At 44.2% G+C, this 18,719-nt stretch overlaps 7 protein-coding genes across 7 annotated transcripts; 4 read left to right on the forward strand and 3 right to left on the reverse strand.

Annotated features, from left to right (window-relative positions):
• Positions 1-651: 651 nt before the first annotated feature.
• On the reverse strand, positions 652-1,417 carry GGI43DRAFT_423499 (uncharacterized protein; the record flags this gene model as incomplete). The annotated part of the gene is made up of 4 exons (XM_083208247.1): positions 652-873; positions 930-1,101; positions 1,172-1,262; positions 1,405-1,417. 4 exons carry the CDS (start codon positions 1,415-1,417, stop codon positions 652-654), a joined length of 498 nt encoding a protein of 165 aa, XP_083059372.1.
• A 4,561-nt stretch (positions 1,418-5,978) lies between these two features.
• On the forward strand, positions 5,979-7,702 carry GGI43DRAFT_423500 (amino acid permease/ SLC12A domain-containing protein; the record flags this gene model as incomplete). Its single annotated transcript, XM_083208248.1, has 4 exons — positions 5,979-6,191; positions 6,248-7,124; positions 7,198-7,538; positions 7,595-7,702. The coding sequence occupies 4 exons, from the start codon at positions 5,979-5,981 to the stop codon at positions 7,700-7,702; spliced, it is 1,539 nt and encodes a 512-aa protein (XP_083059373.1).
• A 1,005-nt stretch (positions 7,703-8,707) lies between these two features.
• On the forward strand, positions 8,708-9,571 carry GGI43DRAFT_407682 (ankyrin repeat domain-containing protein). The gene has a single exon (XM_083206260.1). It carries the CDS (start codon positions 8,863-8,865, stop codon positions 9,514-9,516), a length of 654 nt encoding a protein of 217 aa, XP_083059374.1. The 5' UTR covers positions 8,708-8,862; the 3' UTR covers positions 9,517-9,571.
• Positions 9,572-9,657: 86 nt separating this feature from the next.
• GGI43DRAFT_428151 (uncharacterized protein) lies at positions 9,658-10,907 on the reverse strand (the record flags this gene model as incomplete). The annotated part of the gene is made up of 4 exons (XM_083208914.1): positions 10,613-10,907; positions 10,279-10,547; positions 9,774-10,220; positions 9,658-9,696 (listed from the first exon to the last, which is right to left on the reverse strand). The coding sequence occupies exons 1-4, from the start codon at positions 10,893-10,895 to the stop codon at positions 9,658-9,660; spliced, it is 1,038 nt and encodes a 345-aa protein (XP_083059375.1). The 5' UTR covers positions 10,896-10,907.
• Positions 10,908-11,355: 448 nt separating this feature from the next.
• Positions 11,356-15,848, forward strand: GGI43DRAFT_428153 (glycoside hydrolase family 55 protein; the record flags this gene model as incomplete). Its single annotated transcript, XM_083208915.1, has 10 exons — positions 11,356-11,481; positions 11,558-12,407; positions 12,460-13,353; positions 13,413-13,581; positions 13,631-13,820; positions 13,871-14,984; positions 15,047-15,127; positions 15,185-15,490; positions 15,634-15,749; positions 15,810-15,848. The coding sequence occupies 10 exons, from the start codon at positions 11,356-11,358 to the stop codon at positions 15,846-15,848; spliced, it is 3,885 nt and encodes a 1,294-aa protein (XP_083059376.1).
• Positions 15,849-16,548: 700 nt separating this feature from the next.
• On the reverse strand, positions 16,549-17,157 carry GGI43DRAFT_407685 (uncharacterized protein; the record flags this gene model as incomplete). The annotated part of the gene is made up of 1 exon (XM_083206261.1): positions 16,549-17,157. Exon 1 carries the CDS (start codon positions 16,724-16,726, stop codon positions 16,550-16,552), a length of 177 nt encoding a protein of 58 aa, XP_083059377.1. The 5' UTR covers positions 16,727-17,157.
• A 361-nt stretch (positions 17,158-17,518) lies between these two features.
• GGI43DRAFT_407686 (uncharacterized protein) lies at positions 17,519-18,678 on the forward strand. Its single transcript, XM_083206262.1, has one exon. The coding sequence runs from the start codon at positions 17,682-17,684 to the stop codon at positions 18,066-18,068; it is 387 nt and encodes a 128-aa protein (XP_083059378.1). The 5' UTR covers positions 17,519-17,681; the 3' UTR covers positions 18,069-18,678.
• Positions 18,679-18,719: the final 41 nt, after the last annotated feature.

Raw genomic sequence — 18,719 nt, forward strand, 5'->3', positions numbered from 1 at the left:
CCACGACGGGCCGGCAAGTCTGTAGCTTCCTAATAGAACTGTTACGACCTGGTTCCCCGTAACAGTTAAATCCCTTATAATAGCTGGTTCCGTTACAGTAATTGCTACAATAGTGATTATTGGTCTAATCTTTTGCCCTGTTTGGCTTAACGGTATAACGGATCGTTACAAGAACCTTATCTCTCGTATATAACGATATTAAGCAATATGGCAAGCTTTTGCAAAATTTCCATACGAAATCGTGGATACAGCGTACTTACATTCTTCAATCTCTCTACAAACCAGCGTAACACCCTGCTCGAGTATACTTCCAATTTTCTACATACCAACCTATCAACAGTCGACATAATCTCTTTAGCAATACTCTTCCTTGGTCATGTTTATAAATACTAATCCTTGGTAAAAGCTATTGACTACTTTCGCCTATATATATTAAAAAATTGCTGCTAATAAAATGTTGCTGCATTGTTAGTTATTATAGCAACAGCTCTCTACTCATTAGAAGATACAAAAAGTAATGCAAGTATTTAAAATCTGACCGTGGGAGAAAGATTGTTTCTCATTAAGAAATTTCTTGTATTGCTGATGCTGCCGTAGGCAACCTATAAGCTGAAGAATACAGACGGTGTAGCGCGTATTGCCATTTAACTTCTATTTGCGATACCACATGCGGGTTGTTTTTGTGTTTCTTATTTTTCGCTGCAATTGAAAGATCCCAAACATTAATGCTTCCGCAGTAGGAGGGCAGCCAGGTATACAAATGCCAACCGGGATAATACGTTCGCAGCCGCGAACCACGCCGTAGCTATAGTCATAATAGCCATCGCCATTGGCACAGCTACCCATAGATAGTATCCAGCGAGGTTCGGGCATCTGGTCATATACTTGCCGCAATGCAGGTACCATTTTATTGTTGATGTTCCGGCTACAATCATAGCATCTGCTTGTCGAGGAGATGCACGAAACATGAGACCTAATCGGTCCTGGTCGTATCGAGGTCCAACAATGTGCATTATCTCCACAGTGCAGCACGCAAGGCCAAACGTCATTGGATAGAGAGAAGATTGTCGTGCCCTATTCATTATAGCGTCAATTGATGTTCTTTTAAATGTCAGCAGCTTCTACAATCTCAATAGAGGGACACTGTTGGTAAGTGGTGTATGCGGCTCACAATATGTGCTGAATAGGTGATAAGCCTTTATCTCGGCTTGGTAAAGGCATTTCTTTACGTTGTTCATGGGATACAACGCTATTATTTCTTACTTGACATGGGCCTTGAAAGCGTCTATGTTCAAGTATAGACATGGTTCCCATGAAACAGCGTGAATCATACGCTGGGAAAAGCTTCCCTTTGTTACGACATCAATAGAGAACGTTATGGCAGTAGGAAATGACATGACGGACGTGGTGATACCATCTTGGCTACCGATAAATTCAGTAAGTTCACTCACACAGAAAAGAAGAAAATGTCCGAATAACGCAAATATACAAAAGAAAGATGAGGCAGACAGGATAGCTGGTACGATATACCAAGGGGAATGGAAAGAGTCATGATGGGTGTCTAGCTGCGAGGGTGGAGCGCTCGTCAATTCTCCGAGCACTGAGGATTGAGACTCTAAAGAATCGCTCGCCTGGCACGTATTTTCTGGTATTGAACGTGCAGCCACAATGAGTTTGTCGTTTAAGCTGCAATAGATGCCATGTTTAATGCAAGCTGTATAAGGTATCTGCTCATCATACTGAAAGGCCAGACCCATAAGCATATCAAGGGTGCAGTGGCAATCTACCTTGATCCGTCTTTCTTTGCATTTCAGGCAACCTTTTGGAGATTTTCGATGTCCTAAACGGGGCATTTTGCTTCGAGTTAGGGCGAGATTGGTTGATATTGTGACAGATTTAGCCCCCCTTCGATCGATTGGTGCCCGAATGTTTACTTCTAGGGAGAGTCACGTCACTTATCTCAACTGTCCAAGGCTGAGCATGGCGGACAAAGGAATAAATACCCACATCCGACTCAAAGAATATTTATTAGTCTGGAAGATTGTTGATCCATAAAGCCCATCAAAACATTGGCAAAACATATAAATACGCTCTCTTACTAATTCAGTACTGCAGTGTACTTCGGGTCATTTGTTTTATACCTATGTCATATAATAGATACTTTTTGTTCGTGCATTATTTCTTTGCCTAGTTTATAGAAACAATAGTAAATTTAAACTGATAATAATAAAATAGTAATAATAAAAGCGCAGAATATATTCCTTAAATTTATCCTCCTATCCTAACGAGAATTTATATAACTAGTTTACTTTGTGGACATTAATTATAAAATTCACAAATAAACAAACAAACAATTGACTAACTCTCGCCCCTATTACATCTTCTATACCAAAAGATAGATTCACTGGTATGTCAAATCGAATTCAAATTATGATCGCCACTCCAGCCTCCTACGATCCTGCCTCTCTCAATGAAGTCGCCCCTCCAGCCGCCGCTCTCACTGCGTATAAAGGCAGCTTACCGGCTCTTCATTCTCCAAAGTCCGTGCGGTTATTCCCAAGCAACCTTCGTTACCGCCCGGCTGGCTCAAGCCTACATCCAGCCAGTGGCTCCATGAGTTATCAATACTATTCGGGCAGGCAACTAAGCTGTGGTTGTTGAACCATAGATTTTTATCCTTATCAATGCTCCAGCCTTTCGATTCACCATTTCGTGGAAGGGATTGATTCCCCGTAATGTAACCCATAACACCCTGTCCTGTTGCCCAGGCGCCGAGACGAACAGAAGTCAGTGCATCATAACCAAAAATTGGTAAAATTTAAAAGAAAAATAGAACGTACCCATGCCAGATCGATCTACAAAAATCTTTTGCATTTCCCCTTCAGAAGAATACAGAACCAGCTCCTCATCTGCAATGTAGAACGTCGCATACCCACTAGACTCGCCAGTGCATGTTGCATTTGAAAGAGGCAAGCCAAGAAACAAACTGCTCCTGGCAGCACTAACTTGAGCAAAGTGGATGGGGCTAGCAGACCGAAGTGCCATGACATTAAATGTCGCAGGGACGGGAGTTGGTACTGCCGTAGCAGAGGAGAGCAAGAGGGAGAGTGCAGAGACGGTTTGCAACTTCATGGTGATAGAGAGATTTGGCGACTGAGAGAGAAGAGTCAAAGTAATATGTGAGTGTAGCCGGAGAAGATATAGCTAGAGATAGTGATAAGGATAGTACTGATTTTACTTCATACCCAGCCCTTCTTATAGTACTTTCTATTGCGCCTTGAGAATCGTCAACTCTCATCCAAGTATGGCATTGGAACTCTTATTATTCACACCGCTATTCAGTCAAAGTTAAGCCACTGCAGTATCTCATCGGATTTTCACCGGATACGAAGTACGGAGAATATAAATCCACGGGCCAGGCTTGGCATTATTCAGTACTTCCAGCCAAATGCACCCAAATCTTCTGCTGATACATCGACCTTTACCCGAAAACTTCAGTTAACAACTCGTTATTATGCTTTCCTTGCATGTATCTTTCAAATAATTCTTATTCAATCAATCGATACCCAAGGGGCTGTTATGCTTGACGTCTTGTGATCTGACAGTTGTCTGACACAGTGTCTACAAGTAGGTACGCAATCTTGTCAAAGCATAGTTCAAGGCGTTTTCTATGCTAAAATAGCAAGTTGGCGATCTTAATGGATCCTGATTCGTCAAAATAAAATGTCTCTAATTCATGAGGCCCATAAGTATCTATGTTGGATGAATTCCAATTTGATAGCCAAAACTATCACTGTACAGAGTAGTTGCATAAGTTGCCCTTCTTTTACTTGGGATGGAGCTAGAAGTCACGAAGATAGGCATGTAAAGGGATGCATATAAATGTTAGAGAGCTCAGCCTGCAAGGGAACTGCGATTTCGAAATGTGCTGTACACCTACGTAATACAGCAATACTGGCTGAGTTACAAAATCTGTCGCCGCCATAATATACCATCTGAGCTGGCCATACGACATCTCCGACCACAATCTGCTTCCACTCCCATCTCGCTTCTGTTCCTCTCATCCCATCGATAAGCTCTATTCCCTATGGTGTGCTGCTCACGGTCTTGGTATCGCTAGGAGCTTTTCATATTTTGGTAATGGTGTTGTACATGTCGTTCCGTCGGGGTACAAAACTATCACTGATCACTCCTATACGATACTCTCTCAAACATCATCTCAATGGCTAATCCGTATTTTTTGAACAAAGAAGTTGGCTTCCGCACTTCAGCGCAGCTGATACTCACTCCCTACGATGCCGATTTAGCCACTTCACTATCGAACATAGTTCGTAGTGCATCCTCTGAAGAGTCTCCGTTAAGAAGCTTAGAGTTTCCCGGATATAGGTAAGACATCCGGAACGAGGTGTCGGTCAATTCTGGCATTTTGTCCACCACTGCTTTTCTCATAGCTGTTGCTTTATCCACGCGCAGGATCGTCTCTGGCGAAATATGCCCAATGCGTGAAGGCAAGCTGCAGATCTCCCTTAATAGCTGCATCCTTTCACAGTGCCCATCATAATGCATCCTGAGAATTATGCTTCGTCGTAGTTGCCACTATTCTCCTGACTGGGCAAGGACCAAGGCTCAGTACAACCATGCCGTTGTGCTTCTGTACAGCATTTCAAGCAATGTGAACCGCGATTTCCGAAACTGCGGGATTTCGGACGTAGGGATACCATTCGGAAAGATCGGTGTTCTCGTATCACAAAACCCTTTAACGTAAAACTCGATATGTCGCCATAAGAAGAATATCAACCGGAATATCTTCAAAATCACGCTGATATAGAAGAAAGGTGTTTCGATTGGAGATAAGGAGATCGGAAGACTAGAGGGGAGTGGAAAATTTGAATTTGATATATATTTTTTTTCTAGAGAGATATACCTAGGCCGCCATCTACAAGGAGAACGTGTTTTGTAACTTGAGCTGGTTGCAACAATCCAGTTGAGTTACGATATTAGCGGAAAAAAAAGACGCGTGGGGTCTCGTACTTCATTGCGTGGGCCTTAATAAAAACTGCACGGCCCGGGTATGCCTTTACACAGGCATGATATTGTTTTCAATTTTTCTTATACCTGGATAAAGTCAAGCCCGGTTTGCGAAAGTATCATACCCGCATATCTATTGCCATAAAAATACTTATTGTGCCTGTCTCCTGCGTAGGCTATATCCCCCGATTGGCTAAATGGCAGACAATACTGTTGCTAGGGAACCAGGAGATCAAAATCATAGATAGGTATTCTAAATATTATGTTCCGTAGCCACGGTACCGACAGAGTGTCCGACGTGGAAAAGAGGAAGGGGAGGTGACTCTGAGGTGAGGACAACGTAGGATCTAACACCATATGTAGTTTGAGCGGGTGGTATATCTTGCGAAATGAGAGCACCTGCAGATATCACACAACAACTAACAATTCTCACAAATTCTCCTGCTTCCTTTTGAGTAGTCCATACTATGCCCTATTGGCGCTTTGTCCGCTGCTGAACTAGTGAACTAGGCGCCGTCTTCGCCAAATGATTGGCCGATAGCCTCTCAAGTGCCTGAATTGACCCGGTCCTAGGCCCAGACCAATTCCATCTGCTGACTGAGGACAGTGATTTGACTAATCCACCAGATCACGCAATCACAATAGAGCTACTAGCTATACAGTATTTTCGTAAGTGCTGACACTGTACGAAATATAAGTAACTGTGCAGTAAAATGTAGATGTCAACTTCATGAAGTAAATCTTTTTCTCCAAACCGAAATATGCAGCCGAAGTCCTAAAAAAATAAATTAAGTCAATAGATTTTATCAGTTACGTATAGGCACGGGTTTATACAACTAGGTATACCTTTCTTTGTGATGGGGAGTCATCTAGGTACGACGAAGGATCCTGCCCTAGTCCAGGAAAGTTTACAATTCCCTTCACCAGCCCCTTCACCAGCGACTGATGGAATGCACGAACTTGAGCATGGCGTAGTACAGCGCCGCCTCAAAAATTACCATGTTACCATGATCGGGTTTTGCAGCGGCATTGGGACGGGTCTTTTCATTGGGACGGGAGCTGCTTACGCGAAAGCAGGGCCCGCAGGCCTGTTGCTGGCGTACATTGTCGTTGGCGTAGTGCTCTGGTGCGTAATGCAGAGTATTGCGGAGATTGCTACCTTTGTGAGATTGACTAATAATTTTTCTGCCCTTGGCTGTGTCTCGCTGACCAGTGCTAGATACCAACTGCTGGATCCTTCCCTCACTGGGCCACCCGGTTTATTGACCCATCCGTAGGGTTCAGCCTTGCCATTTCATATGGGTACTGCTATACCATCGCTATTGCTTCTGAAGTTTCAGCCGCCGCTGTGATAGTGTCGTATTGGACTGACATTACTCCTGCCGTGACGATCACCGTCGGGCTTGCACTGATTCTGGTTATCAATCTCATGAGCGTTCGTTTCTATGGCGAGTCAGAAGTTGTCTTTGGGTCTGTCAAAGTGTTGTGTTTTCTCGGTCTCGTTCTCGTTGCTATCGTCATAACTGCTGGCGGCGGACCAAATCATGAAACCATTGGTTTCAAATATTGGCGTGATCCGGGTCCATGGACCAACTTCAATGGCATAGAGGGCCCGACGGGGCATTTCCTTGGATTCTTATCGGCTTTCGTCAATGCCGCCTTCAGTTTCATAGGTGTGGAAACTGTGGCTATTGCAGCAGCCGAGTCAATTGACCCCCATCGTGCTATACCAAATGCTGCACGAAGCGTGACATACCGCATTGGCTTTTTCTATATTCTTGGAGCGTTACTTATTAGCCTAGTTGTTGATCCTCGCAACAATGACTTGGTCTCTGATTCCGGCAATGCGAACAGCTCTCCCTGGGTTATAGCTATTAAACAAGCAAGCATTCCAATACTACCATCCATTGTGAATGCTTGCATACTATTATCAGCATGGTCCGCTGGTAATTCATATTGTTGGGTTGGATCTCGGATGATCGTGGCTATGGTGACAGATCGCCAGCTGCCTAAGATATTTGGACGGACGACTAAGAAGGGAGTTCCATGGGTGGCAGTTATTACTTCGTGGCTCTTTGGACCATTGGCATACCTGAGTAAGCTGATTGCACCTTTCTTATCTGAATTTATAATGGGCTGAGAAATGCTAATCTTGGGCGGGATATACAGGTCTTGGAGACGGAGGAGCCGCACAGGCTTTCACTTGGTTATTAAATATGAGTACAGTAGCGGGCCTTATTGCTTGGGCTACACTCTGCCTCTGCCACATTCGATTTCGCCGAGCTCTCGGTATACAAGGTATCAGTCTGGATACACTTCCCTGGCAGGCTCCCTTACAGCCATATGCTGCGTGGGTAGGTCTCATAGGCTCTATTGTCATGATTCTTATCACTGGATTTCCGGTATTCCTCAAGGGTCTCTGGTCGTCATCCGATTTTATTGCAGCATATATTGGAATTCCCATTTTTATTCTACCCATTGTCGCATGGAAGTTTCTACATAGGAGCAAAGTAAGTATTGAATGCCCCCTTCCTACCTCGCGGCATAGTTAATAGCGATTTCTCAGTTTGCTCACTCCAAATCCATCGACTTGTGGACTGGTCGCCTGGTTCAACATGATGTAGACAAAAAGGCTTCAAGTAGGGAAAATAAATATATCAGATGGCTAGTGTAAATATAGCTTTTTATAATACTGACCTTCTACAGTTTATTTAATAATTTTATATTGCCACTAGCTTCTCCTATTTCCCTCAAATAGAAACAGTGAATACTATGGGCCTTAGATATAAAAATTAAATGAAGGGAATGCCTATTCAGCACCCCAACTCTGTTATCCAGCACCCCAATCCAGCACCCTAACTCTGTTATCCAGCACCCCGAGGTACTTCATATTAGTATGTGCGTACACATAAAATTAAAGTACTACTGCTTTATAATTAAGCAGATTATTAGCAAAGTACTAGTACTTATTTTTAAAAAAGTTTTATAGTACATTTATATAAATATTTGTATATGTAAATTACTTCTTAAGTATCCTTTTGTACCTTCCATATAAATTTAGGGTGCTGGATAACAGAGTTGGGGTGCTGAATAGGCATTCCCTAAATAAATTTTCAATATAGGTTAACTGTTAGGCAGATGGCTGCGTAGTTGATCTAGTTCGGCGGAGAACTCTTCTGATCGATCAGCTAGCAGCAATTTTTTTTCCGGGGAAAGGTGTTTTCCATGGTACTGCCCGACATCGAACCCATAGTACGTATGCGCTATATTTTTATAAATATATACTTTAAAGTACTTATATACTTTAAACTTTTTTTACAATTATATGTATATTAACTAGAAATACTAGGTAGGTAAAACTTTATTTTTTTAGATGCTAATTACACTTGCTTGGATGCTTGATAAGTTATCTTATAATAGATTAGTAATATATTAATAATTATAATTATAAATATTATTAAGTGAATAAAGAGAAGAAGAAAAGGGGTTTTTTATTAAGTTAATATAACTGTAGCTTTATAAAAAGCAGTAAAATCTTATAAATTAAATAATAAAAAAGAGAAGTAAGTGTTTTTATAAAGTTGAGAGCAGGTCTTTTGATCCATTAGAGGCTAGGTCAGCTCAAGTCGAAAAAAAACATGAAAAAAGTGGATATTTAGGTAGTCAGGTCAGGTACCCCCTGGGGTCAGTTGAGGTATATCCACCTCATGGGCCGGCTTTGATTTCTACCTTTCCAAAGCCATTCTGCAAGGAGCAAATCATCTCTGAGGCACTGCATATGAAATTTTGCTTTGTTTTCCTCCACTTTACTCCCCTCTACGTTTTTTTCGCATCATGCCCGTCCCTATCTCTGACTGGATTGCTAAAGCACAGAAAGCTGCCGAAGAGGGGAATGCAGCTGATGTTGAGAATGCGCTAACAATGCTGGGCCTGGTTTACCACCTTGGATCCTTAGCATCGCTAGACGCCACCATTAATGATAATACTGGCGATACTATTCTGCACGTGGCGGCCGCAAATGGACGTCTCGCTGTGATTAAAAAAATTGCTGACCAGATATGGAGTCGTTGTCCAGACTGGCCGAAAAGGGTTCAACGCTATTGCTTTGCTACAAAGCGAAATAAGGCCGGGAATACGGCATTACATTTGGCGGTGCGCCAATCTGATATTGAGATTGTGCAAGCTGTGTATCGGTTTGCACAAAACGATTTCCTACCAGGGGATGATAGATACGGGCACATACCGGTGGAAGACCTAACTGATCGTATTGATACCGAAGACTTTGGGCCTGCGCTAGTGTTTCTTATGGCAAAAAATGGTGAAGGAAGAGATGCAGCAGCAGAGGCTCGTTGGATAGGACAGGAAGCGAATGCGAGATGGTGTGAGGATGTGATAGAGCGGCTTGACCCAGAGCGCAAGTACCAGTCCGAGGCAGAAGCCAGTTACCTGAGCGACTTTGTCGCTGATTTATACACATTAGATGAGTAGCATTATGCAGTTGCAATTTAAATTCAAAATAAGAAATAAAGTTGCAGATAGTAAATCTTTACTCAAATGTTACGAATCAGCTTCATAGTAGCTCTATCTACTTCTCCGCGCTTTAAAGGTAAAATAACCACCAGTACCACTCTAACCAGCTGTAGCAAAGCCCGTAAAGAATTCAACGGGCTTAATTAAAATCAGTCAACTATGACATTCGCTGTAAAGCGAGAAGTCTTATTCTCAAGAGGTGATAATAAACTTACTTGGCCGTTTACTTGAGCCAATTGAGTGGTAAGAAGCCAAGCATACGAAGTTGCGACATATGTCTCAGGATTTGCGACGGCTTGGTCGGTTGTCAGAAGCAGCATATCGGCAACTGGATATGCAGCATCAGGAGTATTTCCAGTTCCTAAGAGTAAATGAAACAATTCATGATACAAAGTTACTGGATTAGCACTGGCAATAAAGTCTCCAAGTGTGGAGGCCGAGTTAGGCGTTCCTGCTTCGATGGTCGCGATAGGAACAGTATTCACCGTCGCCGGTATAGTAACTCTGCTCCCGGCAGCATATGCTCTGTTGCATAGAGTAACTGAGGGAGGCTGTGTTTGCGATTGTGTTACACCTACGCTGTCTGCGGCACTGCAGTATCCATTATTAATCCCATTGTATGTTTGATCCAGGATATAGGAGTTATATCGACTAGACCAGTACTACCACTCTGGTCAATGATTATGTATTCTCATATTGTGAATAAGCAACTGAACTCACTGGGAAGACCTGTTTTTTTCCAAATTCAGATTGTAATTTATCCCAAAGGGGTTTGTACACCTGGTATATGGTCATTGGATTACCACTATTATCTTTCACCTCATTTCCAGGTCCATTTTTATCCCAAGCAATCGAGGTTTTGGTCAGCGTATTTCCATTCACAACACGAGTAACCCAATTGCTGTCGCAAAAGAGCCAAGGCTTCCCGCCAGTCACAGCTGAAGTCAGAGTATTTTTAGATATAAAGTCGGCTACTGTTTGAAAATTCCCTTAATAAAATACTAATCAGCAACATGGTCAAAATGAAAAGAGATTTCGCGAACTTTCTACCCACTTTGGATTTGCTTCCGAGATCCAATTGATGGTGAGCGGAAAAAAGCATCAACTAGTCTATTGGCTGCTTCATTGTTGCCGCTTGTGGCTTGAAGAAGCGCTACTCCTGCATTCGCTAGAGTAAGGCTATCTACCGCCTGATTATTCAAGGCAGTCTCGCCTGGATTTATGCAGCCGCCATTTGCAGAACCCGAAAAATCGACTTGGAACAGAGTAGAAATGGGAAGTTGAGCAACACAAACAGCAGGAAATATTAGGGTCAATGGCACATGTTGAGGATGCATTTTGCTGCTATGGGAAGCCCATCTTTGCCCACTTCATATTCAAATATTCGACTCTGTAGCTTATACATTACTATATATTATTCGTATCCCATGTTGGCTGGCATACACGAGATAGGATTCTGATCGGAAAAAGCGGCATTCTGCAGCCTATCGGCGATTGTTTTACCACTTTTGTCCCGCTAATAATGGGGTTTTTTACTTCAGGCTGTATTAAACCAAACTTGGTAGGGCACATGTAACCATATGAACCATATGAACCTATCATTTGTTCAATTACCGTTTTTTTAAATTTGTTGTAGGAATGGAAGGAGCGGAAGGAATGGAAGGAATGGAAGGATTAATTTGGTACTACTACTCCGAATTGAAAGCCATCTCTGCTCCATACTTATTATGTCCTTGATAACCATTTCCATTACCAAATGGCCCTGATGTGACTCTATTATATTCTTCAACTTTAGTAATGGCTTCTTTCCATGTTCTCAGCTTCATTCTCGTAGTCCTATGGGCTAGTCAAATACTGGGTTATGTCACAATTCCAGTTGCTCCTGTTGGCACATCGCCGCCTCTCCCTCCCGGGGGTCCTCAGGTATGCAGAGACCACTAGTTGACAGCTTTGATAATTTCCCTCTAAAGAGCTATTATTAATGATGATATGTCTTTAGCCTCCTCCAAAATACATGGTTGATAACATTAATGATATCCATGGAGTAGCTCCTGATAAAGGTGTTTTAAAAGGTCCAGTACTTGGCGCAATCAACGCCAGTTTATATGAGTTGATCCATCATCGGCCTCTGGAAGCTGCTACCAAGAGTATAAATTCTAACTCAGCTAAAACATCTCATGTATCGCAACTGCAGGCACGTAGTGGATATTGGCTAGAAACAGCCGGATCCGCGGGACAGATGCCTCTTGCCCCATCTGGATATCAGTTTTTTCGCAATGTTAAAGACTTTGGCGCCGTTGGCGATGGAGCCACTGATGACACTGCGGCCATCAATCGGGCCATTTCTTATTACAGCAAAAGTGATACTAGTCTAAGATGTGGCCAAGACTGCGGCTCAACAACCACTCTTGGTGCTTTGGTCTACTTTCCACCTGGTATCTATCTTGTCTCAACGCCTTTGGTTATGTATTACTATACCCAAATGGTTGGTGACCCTACTTCTAAGCCAACGATTAAGGGAGCTTTCAACTTCTCGGGAATCGCGCTCGTAGACTCCGACTTGTACATCCCTGGTGGCAACGGAGCCGAGTGGTACATTAATCAAAGCAACTTTTATCGGCAGATTAGAAACTTTATCTTTGACATGACGGCTATGAACTGGACTAATGTGGAAGGAGACCAGCAATATGTTCCCACAGGAGTACACTGGCAAGTCGGACAGGCCACAAGCATTACCAACTGCGACTTTAACATGGCTGTTTCAATCGCTGGCCAATCTGCTACTGCGGTTGGAATATTCATGGAGAACGGAAGCGGTGGTTTTGTGAGTGATTTGACATTTACAGGAGGTAATTATTCTCCTTACGACATCTTGAGGTCTAACTACTTAACAACTTGCAGGCAATATCGGCTTTAGAGCTGGTAGTCAGCAATTTACGGCGAACAACTTACAGTTCACTTCTTGTCTGACTGCTATTTCTATGATCTGGGATTGGGGCTTCACCTGGAAGAATCTCTATGTGTTATCATGCTATATTGCACTGGATCTCACCGCCTACTCCGGCACAGACGGTCAAGGCACGGGATCCGTCAGCGTGGTTGACTCTCACTTCAACGGCGTTCCATACGCCATCACATTAAGTGGACACGACCCTGAACCAGATATCATTCTTGATAATCTGCTTGTAGAAAATTCTGCTTCTGTTGTCCTGGTATCTGGCGGCGAAACTATTCTTCCAGGATCTACTGGCGCTCTTTACTTCAATTCCTGGGGAATGGGCCCTCAATATTTCAGTTCCGATGGGTCTGGTTCCAAAAAAACTGGATTCATTACCCCATCTCCTAACAAGCCTGCATCTCTTATAGAGACTAGCACGGGTCGATATTTCACAAGATCTAAACCCCAGTATGAAAGTTCAAGTCCTATAATAGCCACGGCTTACGGTATATCAAATGATGGAACAGGTGATCAGACTGCAGCTATAAACTCATTACTGTCAGGCAACATTGGCTCTGTGATTTTCTTTCCAGCAGGAATATATCTTGCTGAGGGGACAATTGAAGTACCCGTTGGATCTATTATAACTGGATCCGGCTGGAGTCAGATTGTTGCAGTAGGAGCTTATTTCTACGACCAGACTAGCCCCAAGGTTCTTATTAAAGTTGGTAATGAGGGTGATTCTGGTATAGTTGAGATCTCGGATATGCTGTTTACAGTTAGAGGGCCGACGGCAGGCTGCATTCTCATGGAATGGAACGTTCATGAGTCTACACAAGGATCTGCTGGCATGTGGGGTAGGGAGTTTTCTATAACTTACAAGCATTCTATTAATATTAGCTGACACATTTTATAGACTCGCACTATAGAGTCGGTGGAGCTGCCGGATCGGACCTACAACTAGCTGATTGCCCCGCCGGAGCAACTGCAGTGAACACAAAGTGTATGGCCGCCTCGATGATGCTGCATGTTACCAAATCAGCATCCGGATACTTTGAGAATGTCTGGGCATGGGTCGCAGACCAGTAAGTTCACCTCGTCCACGGATCTTGGCATCAACTAATAGCATATAAGTGACCTTGATAATCCTGCAAATGCGGATGCAACTGAAGGAAACGACGGTATCCCTGAAAACGTTAAGACAGATGTATCAGTATATGGTGCGCGTGGCATCTTGGTTGAGTCTAATGGACCTACTTGGTTTTATGGCACTGCAAGTGAGCATAGTGTCTTATATCAATATCAGTGTTCCAATGCTTCAAATGTAAGGGCTGCTAAAGATATAACCATATCAGATATTAACACCAGTAACAGATCTTCTTTGGACATATGCAGACGGAGACTCCGTATTATCAGCCAAATCCTACAGCATTAGATCCTTATACAATTGGGGGCTCCCTATGGGAGTCTGATCCGACATTTGCCGATTGTGCCGATGACAGTTGCAAAACGGCATGGGCCCTTCGATTGATAAGTTCGAATAACGTTTTCATATACTCTGCAGGTTTCTATTCTTTCTTTCAGAACAATCAACTTGGTTGCGCTTCGACAGACACATGCCAACTGCGTATGATTGATACAAATTTCGTTTCAGAACTTTGGTTATATAACATTTTTACCAAAGGAAATATTCAGGTTATTTCCCCAGAGGGTGGTCCTTCTTTTATCTTGTTCAATGACACGACCAAAAACGGATACACCAGTGAGATTGCTGCTTGGTTAGTCCTTTCCACCAGTGGTAGCGACCTTGGCAATAATGGAAGCCTATCTGGAGGAGAGGGCGATGGATCAGGCTTTGTTTTTATTGATCCTACCATCTGGGGTCAACAAACGCCGACAGTGCAATGTTCTCCACCTTGTACACTTGTACTACCACTCATAACTCTATCTACAACGACAACAATCACATTTCCACTGTACACAACGTCATTAGAAGTTGGATGGACTACAACCACTGCATACGTTACCAGCGACGTGACAGCGTCAGTCAAGGGCTCATCCACGGTTGACGTGACTATTACCAGCACTGTAACCATCTCCTACTATACAGCTGTAACCGAAACCACTACCCTGACTATTCCTCCTATCATAGGGACTACAATTCCCGTCTGGAACGTACCAATCAATTCGACAGTGACAAACACTACAATCTATCCATTTAGCAGTATCTTACCACCTACATTTGTTATTACAGACGATCCCAATCCTTTGAAAAGCTCAGGAGTTATCCATCCAACTAATACCCGAACGATTATCCCTCCCCCATTCCCATACTCGAGCAGCAAAGGAACGAGGGATCCACATTTCCCATCCATCACTTTTATCCATGGACCTCCTAAACCAACTTGCCTAGCTGGGTGCGGGCACAAATGTTTATTATTCTGTAGTGTGCCTTGTCTATTAGACTGCGGAGATTCTGGTGGGAATGGTCAGTGTCCTCCACTGCAAGGCAAAGATACACGCATCAGCTAATCAAATCCCTCTATGCAGATTTCCCTGACTCTAACGATCCAGACAAGCCGAAAGGCCCGGAATCATCAAGCGAATGTGAAACCTCCACGACTTCAGATTGTCAGACACATTGTACTGCAACCCCAAACACGTGTACATCCACCTGTTCTTCTGTAGTGGGTTGTGACGTAAGTGGTACAGATGTTGCAAGCACCATAACTACGGCACCAATATACACCCTCAATGACGAAAATTGGGGCCCCATAACAGATAACACTGATCAGCTGGAATCCGCTGCAATTGGGGTAATATCTTATCTCAGCAGCTTGGGTGATATGAGCGGTATTGGATCGCCAACGACAAAACTGTCATCTACATCATCCACTCCATCATCACCTACTAATACAGCGGAAATGTGTATCGGGCTTATGACAACACCATCAACTGAAGAGGCAATATACAATTATATTTCTTTCAATCCTGGTAAGTATTTTATACTATGACGTCTCTACAAAAGGTAAGCTAACTGAGTACGAAAAGTGATCCCTGTGACGGCGTATTTATTCTTAATGCTACCATTGGTACACCGGAAAACATTTGTGATATCCCTAATAAACATGCAACAGTCAATCTTTGCGCTGGTACGGGCACATTCGAAAATGAAGGGCCGCAATTCTTTAGTGATCCAAGCTGCGGCTTTGCGCTGTTGCTCAATGGTCATACTTTTGAGACTGCGCAGACAGTTAGTTCTGATGATTCGAGATGCTCAGGTGCATGTCCAGACTTATTAGCTTCTGTACAGGGGATTCTGTTATTTTCAGAGCTGCCTGGATGCAATTGAAAATTGTAAAATAGGTGCCCTGCCCAGTAAAAGTAAGTAATATTCCCATTTCTTTTGGAGGTTTTAGTAATTTTAAGGCTGACTTCTCAAAGTTAGCTACTAAAAATGGAACTAATGAGTAGTATAGCTTAATAGCTTTATAGTTTGTTGTTTGTTTGTTTGTTTTATTATTAACGTCCACTAAGTAAGCTAGTTATAAAAAGCCGCAGCTGGGCAAAAGGACGGTAGGAGCCGCTGGTTCAGAGCCTGCGTTCGCTACGTGTCATTCAAAACAAAGGAAAAGTAAGGTTTCAGTTTAAGTCTTGGGGGGCCGGGCCGTAGGGGCTGGTCTCCTCCACTAGTTTTTGGAAGTCTTTGTAGCCGTTTAGGCCCAATAGATATGTAAAGGGGGTGTACCCTGCCAGTTCATCCTTTTCCAGGACCTCTGGTAGGAACGGTCGAACCATTCTGCACTTGACAAAATGGCCCTGTGTCCTGGGCTCGCCGCACTTGCAGGTGGGCCTCGTGCTGTATCCAAATCTCTCGTAGTATCCCACAAAGTCTCCGTGTCCGGATCTCTCCGCTAGCAGCCTGTAGAAGATCGGCCTTGGCATTTGTAATTCAGGGGGTTTAGGGGAGGCGTCAATCCGCTATTGTTTATAATACGAGGGTCGGTTAGTGTCCTAGTCTAGCTCCTGGAGCATCTTCTTCCTCCTCTTAGCCTATCTCTTTATATGGGTTATCGTAGCGGTTTTGGACTGGTGGGCTGGAAGCTCTGATCCTTCCTTTGCAAGCGCGTCTGCCACCTCGTTCCCGTACACGTCCTTGTATCCAGGTACCCATGCCACTTTAGTGGAGACAGCTGGGAGGAGTCCCTTCACGATTTTTCTGAGTTCCATGTAAGCACCTTGGGAGGAGGCGGGGGTGGGGCCAAGAATGCTATCCACAACCGCCGAGTTGTCTAAGAAGAGGATAATCTCTTTGATGTCCGGGTCCTCGCGGACGCGGGCCTTGGCAAGTTTGAGCGCTTCGCACGCTCCCACTGCTTCTGCGTCGTAAACCTCCGCGTTGGCGAGGCCTCCGCATCCCTTGGTAGCTCTTGCCTTGTGGAAAGAGACCGCTCCCCATCCGGTGTTGCCGGTCTCGCCCTGCGACCCGTCTGAGTAGGCGATTAGGGTGTCAGTAGGGAGGCCGTCCAGGAGTTCAAGATGCTTTTTCGCCGCCTCCTCCTTCGAATAGCTTTATAGTACTTGTATAGCAAAGAATATATTTTAAGGCTAGTATAGTTTTATATAATTAAATAAAGTTATTACTTGCTTTAGAGAGAAAATGGGATAGTAACCCCATATGGCACTACGGATCCCCGGTAGAACATAGCCATTTGCTTCAGGAGTGGTCGTCTGGATGCAGGTTGGAATAGCAATGTCAATAGTTTGTCCCGCAATGGTGATATGTTGTGTAGTAGTGAAATAGCCGTCTGACCCTGTGGATTGAGTAGGCGCGATCTACTGCAGTATTCTGGGAGACTGAATACGCGTCTATATTAACAGACACGGTAGGATTGGTATATGGAGACTCTCGGTTGCAATAAGAATATAAGTAGCGAGAAACATGTGGCTTGCATCTTGAGCATTAGTGGATAATTATTATATATTTGATCAAGGTACTCGAGATTTACGGTGATGGGAAACACAGAGTATACTGAACTCTTGTATTTTATATCCTCCAGAAGAACAATATAGCCACCTAGCTGGCTACTTAAATTGTTTTTCATTCACATGCTAGGCTTCTCTTACAGCCACGAGAGGGAGAATCCGAGTCTCATAATCCGAAGCAGCCAATCAGGCCCAAGGTATGATATCTAGTTTTAAAAAAACCCCCAGTGCCCATTTACTCCCAGCCGACTTCGTCAAGCACCCAAACACACCGTGGGACGCACTTAGGGCAATCGTCGTTGGCCCGTTCATCATCTGTATCGACAGCTTTGGTGTAGCCAATGTGTGGTCGGTCGATACAAATGGAATCAATCTCGTCACCACTCTTCAGCCACCACTCCCTGGCAATATTCTTACCTGGAGAGCTAAAGGTATTGACTTGAGGGAATATTCCTTCTGGCCATTGAGCTCGATACCCCTTCGACCTCCACCACACCAGACGAACACCATGGAGGGAGCATCGTTTTATACGAGCTCCACAGCGGCCGGCTTCAGCAACGGGTTCTGCTTCACGGCCTCGCACTAGTTTAGGCATTCACAGTGGCGCCTTCAGGTACATACTTCGCCGCTGCACTGTCCAGTCCAAAGCAGATCGCCATATACAAGATGCACTCACATAGTCTCACCAAAATCCGGTGCCTGAAACCGCCTTCCATCATGCCCAGCCTTGAATCTTTTTTCCCTGCGCACATCGGGGACGACGGCGCAGTCCTCTCTTCCTCCATCCTGGTCCCTTCTCCTGGCCTTACGATTACTCTGTATCCTCCTACCACCTCCACCAGCGATACCTGCGAGGCGATTCTCTCCATACGAGATAGTGCGCTCGATTGGCTTGTTCCTTCGAGCACGGTTCTCGTCTCTCCGTCATGTCTCGTTGTCGCCGTCTCAGGCATAGCCTCGCGATACGACCACCGCTACACGAAGAGCTCTGTCTATAGTCTCGCGCTACCCTCCCTCTCCACAAAATGGAAGCTCGATCTCGAGCACGGCGTCACGCAATTAACTTACCACAGTATGCTCCGTACGGTTGTCGCCGTACATGTGGATGCTCGCCACGCGAGCCTCACTTTTTTATCGATATTCATGTCGATGAAGGCTGCACTCTCCGCCGCACTGTTACTCTACCGCCTTTCCCAGACGCTTGGGGGGGGGGGGGGGGGGGGGGGGTGGTGGGAGA

The sequence above is a fragment of the Trichoderma evansii genome (genome assembly GCF_050947405.1).
Source record: "Trichoderma evansii strain SZMC 28006 chromosome Unknown GGI43scaffold_13, whole genome shotgun sequence".
NCBI classification, from domain to species: domain Eukaryota; kingdom Fungi; phylum Ascomycota; class Sordariomycetes; order Hypocreales; family Hypocreaceae; genus Trichoderma; species Trichoderma evansii.

Coding starts and splice junctions, on each gene's coding strand:
- GGI43DRAFT_407682 (XM_083206260.1), top strand. CDS start 8,863: ATGCCCGTCCCTATCTCTGACTGGATTGCTAAAGCACAGAAAGCTGCC.
- GGI43DRAFT_407686 (XM_083206262.1), top strand. CDS start 17,682: ATGATATCTAGTTTTAAAAAAACCCCCAGTGCCCATTTACTCCCAGCC.